The sequence below is a fragment of the Vigna radiata genome, chromosome 6, assembly GCF_000741045.1.
Source record: "Vigna radiata var. radiata cultivar VC1973A chromosome 6, Vradiata_ver6, whole genome shotgun sequence".
NCBI lineage: Eukaryota > Viridiplantae > Streptophyta > Magnoliopsida > Fabales > Fabaceae > Vigna > Vigna radiata.
The window spans coordinates 5,208,217-5,219,300 of record NC_028356.1 but is presented as its reverse complement, the minus strand read 5'-3'; the positions used below and the strand labels follow the sequence as shown (position 1 = coordinate 5,219,300).

The 11,084-nt window shown below is 33.0% G+C and overlaps 1 protein-coding gene across 1 annotated transcript; it reads left to right on the top strand.

Moving 5' to 3' along the window:
- Nucleotides 1-437: 437 nt before the first annotated feature.
- Nucleotides 438-3,486, top strand: LOC106764859 (zinc finger CCCH domain-containing protein 29). The gene is made up of 2 exons (XM_014649283.2): nucleotides 438-667; nucleotides 1,114-3,486. The coding sequence occupies exon 2, from the start codon at nucleotides 1,124-1,126 to the stop codon at nucleotides 3,155-3,157; it is 2,034 nt and encodes a 677-aa protein (XP_014504769.1). The 5' UTR covers nucleotides 438-667; nucleotides 1,114-1,123; the 3' UTR covers nucleotides 3,158-3,486.
- The last annotated feature ends 7,598 nt before the right edge of the window (nucleotides 3,487-11,084 follow it).

The following is an 11,084-nucleotide window of genomic DNA, read 5'->3' as shown; positions in this document are numbered from 1 at the left end:
ATTAAAAAAAGACTAATAATCTGATAAAGATTAAAACTTATTTTTTATTTTAAAATTTTAGACTGTTTTGAAAAAAATATTGTCTGATCTTCAATTCAACATATTTTGAGTTCTTTTTTGTTTTCTCTGAAAGCAAAACAAATGATTAAAGAAAGAAGAAGAAAGATGAAAATGGTCCAGCGCGTAAGTAGCGAAGAGAATCACAACTCAAAAAGGCACGTGAGAGCGGAACTGCCCGTTGAGTTTCGTGGAGGGGTAATGGATGGTGGGTCCATGTGAAGTTTGAGTTGCATTTGAGTGTCATTTGAGGTTTCATTCACATCTGCATTTGCATTTGGGAAGATAGTAACATTAAGCAAACGCTGCTGGTGGGACCAAGCTTTAGCATTGAATAATTGACTTTGACCAAAGAGAGAAGGAAAGAGAAAGGAGAGAGAAGAAAGAAGGAGGAAGAAAAGTCACACTTTCCTCCCTTCTTCCTTTCCCTTCCCTAATAGCTGTTGCTGGTGTGCTGACAATAAAAAGGCCTTCCCATACCCTTCATTCTCCCTCATCTGTGCTCAATCGAGGTCTTCTCGATTTTCTTCTTTACAAACAACAACGCTTCCTTGCAACCAACATACACTTCTTCTACTCCTACTCCTTGTCTAATCCACTACTCAAAAGGGTATGCCTTTCTTCTCATGTTTTCACTTATAAAACCTCTTTTTTTGTGTTTTTGTTTGATCTTTGGTTATTGGTCGGTTCTGACGAGATATGCTTCGTGGGTATGCTTCTGGGTAGATCAAAGTTTTAAACTTTGTTTTAGATGTTCGGAGTATTTTGTTTTTTTCCCTTTCAATTTCCTGGTTTGTTTCCTGTTGAGGTATCCGAATAACAAGCTTTTGTCTTGGATAGTATTGGTTATGGATCTAGTTTTTGTTGGTTAATTGGTTTACCACGATTTTGTGGGATATTAACTAGTCGTGAATATTTAGGGATTTATAACCAGGGTTGTTAGAAAATTTTGTTTGTAAGTTGAAGGTTTGATAGTTCTTTTTGTTCTGTGTGAAAGATGATTTTTTTATTTTTATTTGATAGACTTATTGATTGAGATTATGTGACCTTGTGCAGAATTTGGGACATGTGTAGTGATTCAAAGAGTAAGCTTTCTTCTCCGAGTCTGGTGATGGAGAATAATCTTCAGAAGCAGAATCTTGACTGTTTCCGCAATTTTTCGGCTTTACTTGAACTGTCTGCTTCCGATGATTTTGAAGCTTTCAAAAGAGAAGTGGACGAGAAGGGCTTAGATGTCAACGAGGCAGGCTTTTGGTATGGTAGAAGAATTGGGTCAAAGAAGATGGGATCTGAAACGAGGACCCCCCTCATGATTGCTTCTTTGTTCGGAAGTATTAAGGTTCTCAAGTATATTCTTGAGGCAGGAACTGTTGATGTGAACAGGGCCTGTGGTTCTGATAGGGCCACTGCTCTTCATTGCGCTGCCTCTGGAGGCTCTGAATCTTCACCTGAGATTGTGAAGCTCTTGCTAGATGCTGGGGCTGATGCTGAATCCCTTGATGCTACTGGAAACAGGCCGGCTAATCTGATTGCTCCTGCCTTTGATTCTTCTTCCAAATCTCGGAGGAAGACCCTGGAGTTGCTCCTCAGTGGTGGTGAAAGAGATGAACTGGAGCTGCAGATTTTCTCGGCTTCTTTATCAGCAAAAGAAGGCTCTGAGAAAAAAGAAGGAAGTGATAAGAAAGAGTATCCTGTTGATATATCTTTGCCTGATATAAACAACGGTGTGTATGGAACAGATGAGTTTAGGATGTACAGTTTCAAGGTGAAGCCTTGCTCAAGGGCCTACTCCCATGACTGGACTGAGTGTCCATTTGTTCATCCAGGCGAGAACGCAAGGAGGAGAGACCCAAGGAAATACCCTTATAGCTGTGTTCCTTGCCCGGAATTCCGCAAAGGGACCTGCCAGAAGGCTGATTCCTGTGAGTATGCTCACGGTGTTTTCGAGTCCTGGCTACACCCTGCCCAGTACAGAACAAGGCTCTGCAAGGACGAGACTGGCTGCACCAGAAAAGTTTGCTTCTTTGCCCACAAACCTGAAGAGTTACGCCCTGTGTATGCTTCCACCGGGTCAGCTATGCCTTCACCAAAATCCTATTCATCCAGTGCACTAGACATGACATCCATGAGTCCATTGGCTCTCAGTTCCACATCTTTACCTATGCCAACTGTTTCAACCCCACCCATGTCTCCATTGGCAGCAGCTTCATCTCCAAAGAGTGGAAGCTTGTGGCAGAACAAAATAAACCTCACTCCACCATCACTTCAGCTCCCTGGTAGCAGACTCAAGGCTGCTCTGAGTGCCAGGGATCTGGAGATGGAGATGGAGCTGCTCGGTCTAGATAGTCCAGTTCGCCAACAACAGCAGCAGCAGCAACAGTTGATAGAGGAGATTGCCAGAATCTCTTCTCCGTCTTTCCGCAACAAGGAATTCAACAGGATTGGTGATTTGAATCCAACCAACCTTGATAGCCTGTTAGCCTCTGCTGACCCTTCTGTGTTATCACAATTACATGGACTTTCTGTGCAGCCTTCAACACCCACCCAAACGGGGCTTCAGATGCGCCAGAACATGAACCACCTTCGTGCGAGTTATCCATCCAACATCCCTTCCTCTCCTGTGAGGAAGCCCTCAGCTTTTGGGTTTGACTCATCAGCTGCCGTGGCAGCTGCAGTGATGAACTCCAGATCTGCCGCCTTCACCAAGCGAAGCCAAAGTTTCATCGATCGTGGTGCTTCGACCCACCATCTTGGCCTGTCTTCACCTTCCAACCCTTCCTGCAGGGTGTCCTCTACCCTCTCAGATTGGAGCTCCCCAACCGGGAAACTCGATTGGGGTGTCAACGGAGATGAGCTGAACAAGCTCAGGAAATCTGCTTCATTTGGGTTCAGAAACAATGGGGTAACAGCTTCTTCCCCCATGGCTCAGCACGAACATGTTGAGCCAGATGTGTCATGGGTTCATTCGTTGGTTAAGGATGTTCCTTCTGAGAGGTCGGAGATGTTTGGTGGTGAGAAGCAACAGTATGATCTGAGTAAAGAGATGCTGCCACCATGGGTGGAGCAGCTGTACATAGAGCAGGAGCAGATGGTGGCATGAGCAAGGGCTGCTGCCATGGCAATGCTTCTCGCTTATTTTCTGCTGACAAGTTTATTTATTTATTTAATTATTTAATTTATTTGAACTGCCACTACTATCCAACATTACACAGTATAGTTAGTTATAGGACATGTTGCAAAGAACAAAGTTCAGGTTAATCACAGATTTGAACGGAGTTTCAACTTCTAGATGAGGGAAGAAACCTTGAAGAAAGGATGCTGGATTTTTTATTGTATAATATAGTTTATAATCAATTCCCCCCTATTTCTCTACGGGTGGATCATGTATTTTCTCTATCAATTCGACCCAAACTATTTCTCATTGATTAAGTCTCACAATTCTTTCTATATATATTATATGCCATTTCATCAATACTTATCCATTCTTTCAACTACTTTTCCTCTCAATTTCTTATTCTTTCCGACATAAAATACTTGATTCCTTTATAAACAATCATGCCTCAAAGAAAAATAGGTGGATGTGGGCGGCGGCACCAATGAGCTACTCAAGATTACAACCATGAATCGGTCAAATTATTCACAAATGAATCTTGTTCTTATTTAATTTAATTAATTCATATTTTATAATATTTTAGCCTCTATTGTCAGGCCTTCATTAGAATTATTTTATACTTGACTAATTGTACAAGTTAATGATCATTGAAAATTCAGTCAAAGATGATGGGGATTTTTTTCTTATCAAAGGAAAAAAATTAATAAAAAAAATGTAAATTGACATTATATGTTTGTCCTGCAAGTTGATAATTATTATTATGGTCTGCCGAAAATTCCGGAATTGAGAATTTGTCAATGGGTTATTTAATGATAAAGTTTTAGAAGTATAGAAATTAACAAGTGAAAAAACGTTTGAAAAATAATTTTGAATAAGGATATAAAAGGGAAAATAGAGTGATTGTCCCTTTAATTGGTTGTAGCAAAACCTAACAATTATTAGGAAAAGAGGTGATGAATTGCTTCCTTTTGGAAAGAAAATGAAATAAAGGGTGTGGAATAAGTCTTCTAAGGTTTAATTTATTAAGAAAATGAAGGCAGTGTCTGAAACATTGTTATCCAGATTAGAAGGTTGTGTGGCGGAAAGGAAGTCCAACGGTCCCCTTAAGGTTGTTGAATCCTTGGTTGAGTGAGTTGGTTTTGGTTTCAGTTCGTTGTATGAGTTCAACAACCCACCCGCTTAAATTTCTCCAGATAATATCTAATCATATTATCAAAATACAAAAAAAAAAATTAAAATATGGAAACTACGTTTATATATATATATTTATCTATCTTAGAGTTAAATATATTTTTTATTTATTAATTTTTAATAATTTTTTTTCAAAACTAATTTAGTTTAATTACTTAAAAAGTTTAATTATTTTGTCATATGTGTTGAAGAAGTACATATGGTACGAAATGTGACACGCTTTAGTCATTATTATTGTTAGTATTAAAAGAATCTAACAATTTCATTAGAAAAAAAATGAAAATAAAACAAAATTTAGAAAAAAAAAGTAAACTAAAATAAGTTTAATAAATTAATAAACTAAAAACATATTTAACTTTTTTTTAATTTTGATATGTTTTAAAATTACCATTTTGCATTGATACAAATGATGACTTTTATTTTTTTCAAAAAACTTAACAAATTATTTCAGGAATAAATTTCCTAACTTAACAAATAATTTAAAACAATTTTTTATTTTTATTACATTTCTTAATTCACAATATTAAAACTTAAGTTTTCAAGAGTCTGAATACAAGTTTACTTAAACAAATCATTAGTAATTCATTTTTATCATTTTACTCTAAATATATTTTACTGTTTTTGAATTAATTTTATTTAAACAAAAATCTTAATTTATATCATTACTATTTATTTTCTTTCACTTTCTTGCTCCATAGAAGTTTCTGTCTTCAAAATCATATTCTTATTATAAATATGTTTTGTTTAGTTTATTATTGTTTAGAACGTGTTTTCTTTAATTAAAGAAAAATAAATGTTATCTATTTTTATGAATTTTGTACAAAAAAAAAAAACACTCCGAATTTCAATTCAATTCTTATTACGTTGCCTTTTATATTTGTTTCATCTTGTAGTAACATAATCTCTTTCCTCATATAATTATACATCAATCTAAAATTTTCTATCTTAAGTTTACATTGATATGAAAACATAAACCAAAGCGAATATATACTATCAGTTTTGATAATTAAGTTTATCTCTTCAGATAAATACATTATTGAGTTTTGAGTGAGTGAATGTTTAGAAAACAAAATTGTATTCGAATTTTAAACACCAATGACAGGAAGTACGCATTTTTGTTTTGTTTTACTTATGTTATGTTGATCTGGATGTGTTAATCAAATTTTAGCATGTTCAGGTCAATTTATACACCTTTTATTTATTATTTGGTATCAGAGTCTTTATGTTTATTCCTCTGCCTTACATAATTTTCATTGGTTTGGATTTTTAAAATTTATGGTCTTTGTTGTTTTGAATCATTTAATCCAAACGAATATTACCAAATGAATGTAAATCATGTTTACAATATTCTTGTAATGTTAAACAAAACTTTTAATGTTAAAAGGAGAATAAAATAAGTCAGATCGACATCCAGGTTCATGGATCAAAACTGGGTGAGAATGAAGCGTCTAGAGGTTGAAGACGATGAATAATGTATTCACTTTTGAGATTTATAAAGTTCAAGTTTTAATATTATGTAATGAAATTTGCATTTGCTTTAGTGATTATGCCTTGTTAGCTCTCTCTGACGTCTTAGAATCAAATCCTATTTACCCTTTTTTGGTAAAACTTTTCGTAGCTCAATTTAGGTTCTAAGTTTTGTCTCCAATCAGCAATTGGTGATTTGTAGGTGTTTTAGAATTTCCTTGCATTATAAGCAATCTGTGGAGCATTTTGAGATGTGGGTTGTTGATTTAGAGGTAAGGGAAGCTATAATTTTGTTTTGTTTGATATCAATTGTGTATGTTAGAAAATTTAGGAATTTTGGACTGGTTGAATGAAATTCTATCTTATAAGAAGATGTGGAGTAAGTAATTGTGTGTTATGAATGTGTGACGATGAACCGTGATTGTGAAGTATATTGCATGATGTTTGGGGATTGTTATTGAATGTGTAATATGTTAGAAATCTGTTATAAGAATGTTTGATTATGAGTAGGTATAATTTACCTTTGTTTAAAGTTGGTTTTTGAGGAAGTGAAGTAGTGAAAATTTGAACTGGGAGGTAGGTGCTCAAATGGTCAATTGGGATAGTCTTGATAAGTCATTTTGGACTTGTTAGAGTTCCTAAGTTACTTGAAATTGTGCCAAAAGTGGTAGAATTCAATTTGGGTTCATAAATTGAGGTTTTGTAGATTTTGAATTTTAATTTGGTCAGTAAATACTTTAAAACAAGTTTAGGATGGTTTATACACAGTTTTTCAAGCTTAATTGAGTTTATAACATGATCTATGAGGATTAGAAGTTGGAAAAAATACTTCAATTTGGTCAAGAGTGATTAAGGGTGAAAATTTTGCAGCTTTCGTGCTTTAGAATTATGCAGACTTGTTAAGCGAGTGGAGTTGCTTAATGAGTGGAGTTGCTCAGCGAGTGGTTGAAAGGTCTGGATTATTGTCTCTACATTCGCCTAGCGAGTGGGGACGTTGAGCGAGATGGTTGAAGGTCTGAACCACTATTTATGTTCTCGCCTAGTGAGTTGGGTCACTAAGCAAGAGAGTTGGGGGTCTAAAACACTATCATATTATTCGTAGAACGAGCAGAGTCATTGAGCAAGAGGTTAGGGTCTGGGCCTAGAGGTTAGTTTATTCGCACAACGAACAAAGTCTCTGAGCGAGAGGTTAGGGTCTGGGGCGGTTACCTTGGTGAGATTTCATGGGATTACCTTTGTGGATGTTGTTGTTGTTGTATGAATGTATGGAGCTTTGAAATGGTGGTCTATTCTGACACTCTAATTATCATTCGTTCTCAAGTAGAGAGGAATGATGCATGTGGTGAGAGTAGCGGGAGGTTATTGTTTATGGGCTTTGAGTCTAGCCCTAGACAACTGAAATGGACTAACCTTGTATGGTGCTTAGGGAGTGCCAACTGTTTACCATAAAAGTGCACAAACTACCAATAGTTCAACATTCATACCTAATCCGGATGAGTCTGGTCTAAGTTACTTTATGTATAAGGTGATTGGTGTGTTATTGTACTCTTTGAATAAATGTTTAACTAGAATTATATATTGATTTGAATATGAAATTTCTTTGTTTACCTAGATTACCCTTTTTTTCTTCTTATGTGTTTATGTTGCTGTGTTCTTTCTCTTACAATGATCACCCTGTGGGTGTGAGTAAAGGGAAATGAGGTTTCTCTAGAGCATGCATTGGAGTGAGGAGATGATGTCGCTTAGTTTTCTTTAGAATATTATTGTGCATAGTTTTGATTAGCAACTTTTCTATAAAGTTTCAAATTTATAGTTGTTTTTGGGATATGTAAGTTATATTTTATATTCGACAATTCTATTATATTAAATTTGTGATGACTCTTTTATATAGTACTGTACTATATTTCTGGGATGTTACAAATACAATGACCAGTTGTATTGCACATGTTTTCTATTATACATGTTGCATCATTTGATATATATATATATATTCATATATTCATATGGACTGCAAATTGCAAATACAATGGTTATTGAGTGAAATTGAATACTCAATTTGAGTCAATGCTCGAGAAATGATTTTGAGCGGGAACACATTGCTTCAACTATTAAAAGCCTTATGTATGCTTATGTTTGCACTAGACCTGCCATTGCATATATTGTTGGAGTTTTGGAAAGATATAAGAGTAATCCAAGTTTGACCACTAGAAAGCTGCAAAGAAGGTAATGAGATATCTTTAAGGGACAAAAGATTACATGGTCATTTATAGACGAACTGAATGTCTGGAGGTGATTGACTACTCCGATTCAGACTATGTTGGCTGCGTTGATTCGCAAAAATCAACATCTGGTTATATTTTTATGTTAGCCAATGAAGTTGTATCTTTGAAAAGTGCCAAGTAGACCTTAAGTGCTACTTTTACTATGGAGGCTGAGTTTGTTTCCTGTTTTGAGGCTACCTCGTATGTTGTATGGTTTAAAAGTTTCATATCTAGACTTTAGAATTGTGGGTTCTATTTCTAGGACATTAAAGTTGTATCGTAACAACTTTGTTGTGGTGTTTATGGCTAAGAACAATAAAAGTGGATGTCGAAGTAAGCATATTGACATCAAATAATTGGCCATCAAAGAACACATTAAGGAAAAGAAAGTGATCATTGAACACATTAACATGGAGTTAATAATTGTTGATCCTTTAACTAAAGACATGCCACCAAAGAATTTTAAAGATCATTGATGAAACTTGATTTCACAATGTAATTTCATTATAAGTACATTTATTATTTCCAGTGAAACTCTCATTCCACTTTATGTTTTCTCATATGGTTCTCTACACATTTATTTTCAGAAAATATCATTTACTTTATATCTTGCCTAAGCATATGATTTATGTATTAAGTTCAGAGCTAATATTGAGAAAAATATATTGTGATGCATAGAAAATAACATTCACTATCAGATCACATTGTCATGACTCATATTTTTCACGTAATTGAATAAATAGATCAAGTAGGAAAATGTTAATAATATTGTGAATATCGTGACAATTTCGATTTCTATTTTTCAGGAACATAATATGATCCAATATACTCTTATGCATTTTTTGTTTTAATTACATGGAGGTTATGATGCCATTGTTGATTTTTTGGTTCCATTAACTTCTCCACTTTTGGCAACAATAGTATCATATTCATTGACTCTGTAATGGACAGATTCTATTAAAAAAATAAAATATTCTCGATTTTGATCATTAAATCTTTCCTTTTTGTTGTTGTTGAAAGCAATAATTTTTTTTCTTAAAAATTAAACTAAAAATTAGTCGCATATCAATAGAAACTTTTATTAAAAAGATCATAAATAATAATACTAATCACAAATATAATTGTAACAAAATATATACAATTAAGGTTTATAAAGATATTTATATAATTTATTAAAAAGAAAGTTTATAACTAATAAATGGTCCAAAATAAAATTCTAATATATATTTTCTTTTATTAATAACTTTTAAACTAATAATCCTAATTCTAATTTTGGTATTTAAATAAATAAAAATCTTCTTTTAAAAAATAAAATTAACAAAAATATATTCACAATTATTATCATGATTTAAAATTTATTTTTTTTCCAAAATTAATCTGTAACTCTTCTTTTATCGTTTGATAAACAATAAAAAAACACACAAATCACTCCGAGATTAATCAACAAAAATATATAACAAAATTCAAACTTAAAGTAAATAATAACAGCCATCAATAATAGAATATAAACTTAAAAATAATTAAATACTTAACTTAAGGAAAAGTTTTGTATATGAGTGATGGTTTGAAAAAATGTAGCATTTAAAGTACATAATGAAGAATTTCACAAATTTTTGAAGATTGTATTAAAAGGTATATTAATTTGCTAAATTGTTCTTATGTGTTATTTTAATATTTGAAAATATTATAATTTATAATTTACAAAATTATTAATTATAAAATTTTAAAATATAAAATCATAAATTAAAAAATTATACATCATAACATTTTAAAATAATAAAATAACACATGACAACAAAAGTGACGTGATAAAATAAAAGTTTTCAAATCATTCTATTAATAGAAAAAAATTAACAACGAAGACTAAACTGAAAAATATAAATTTATTAAACATTTAATCGATAAAAAACTTGTTAGAAATTTAATCGAATTTTTTTAAATTGTTCAAAGACTTGAAATATTAACAAACTTATATTTTAATGATAAAGTATTATGAACTCAATGTTAAATTAATTTTTTATATTTTTAAGTAACTAATTATATATATATATATATATATATATATATATATATATAAATATATTAATATTATACCGATATTTTATTTAATAATTAACTTTATATTACTTTAAACTTTCAAAATAGACAGTAATTTTTTAAAAAATATACTGTGAAAAGATGGGTCACGCTCAAGAGAATTGCTATTATTTATATGGTTTTTCTTCCAAGAGCGCCAATATTTTGAAGACTGAAACTTCCACTCCGAAGATTGAAACTTCCACTTCTAAGTTCACCGAAGATGAATATCAAGAGTATTTAAGGTTAAAGTCCAACAGCTTGGCAGAATCATCTCAATCTCCCAGTACATCAACAACATGCATTTCTCAATCCATGGAAGGTCCAAATTCATGGGTAATTGACTCAGTGTTTCTGATCATATTTCTGGTAATACCTCTTTGTTCTCATCTATTTCTTTTCGAGAGAAACCTCATTTCATAACCCTTGCAAATGGATCTAAAACTTCCTCCAAAGGAGTCGGTCATGTTTCCTTGTCTCCCTCCCTCAATCTCAACTCTGTCCTTTTTGTCCCTAATTGTCCTTTTAATTTAATTTCCNTAAGCAANNTGACCAAAATGTTAAATTGTTCAATAACCTTTGATCATAAATCTTTTGTTATACANGAGCGTGGTTCGGGGAGACAGATTGGAGAAGGATATGAAGCTGGCGGATTATACCATTATGGATCTCGTCCAAGGGTGTCCTGTGTTGCTGCTCCTAATCCTAAAGTGCTACATNATCGACTTGGCCATCCTCATTTGTCCAAATTAAAAAAGATGTGTCCTGAACTTAGTGGTCTCCAAACCTTAGAATGTGAATCATGTCAATTAGGAAAACATGTTAGATCTTCCTTTCCTAAAAGGTCTCAATCAATATGTAATTCTAGTTTTTCCATTATCCATTTTGATATATGGGGACCTAGTCGTATCTCCTCCTTT

Coding starts and splice junctions, on each gene's coding strand:
- LOC106764859 (XM_014649283.2), top strand. CDS start 1,124: ATGTGTAGTGATTCAAAGAGTAAGCTTTCTTCTCCGAGTCTGGTGATG.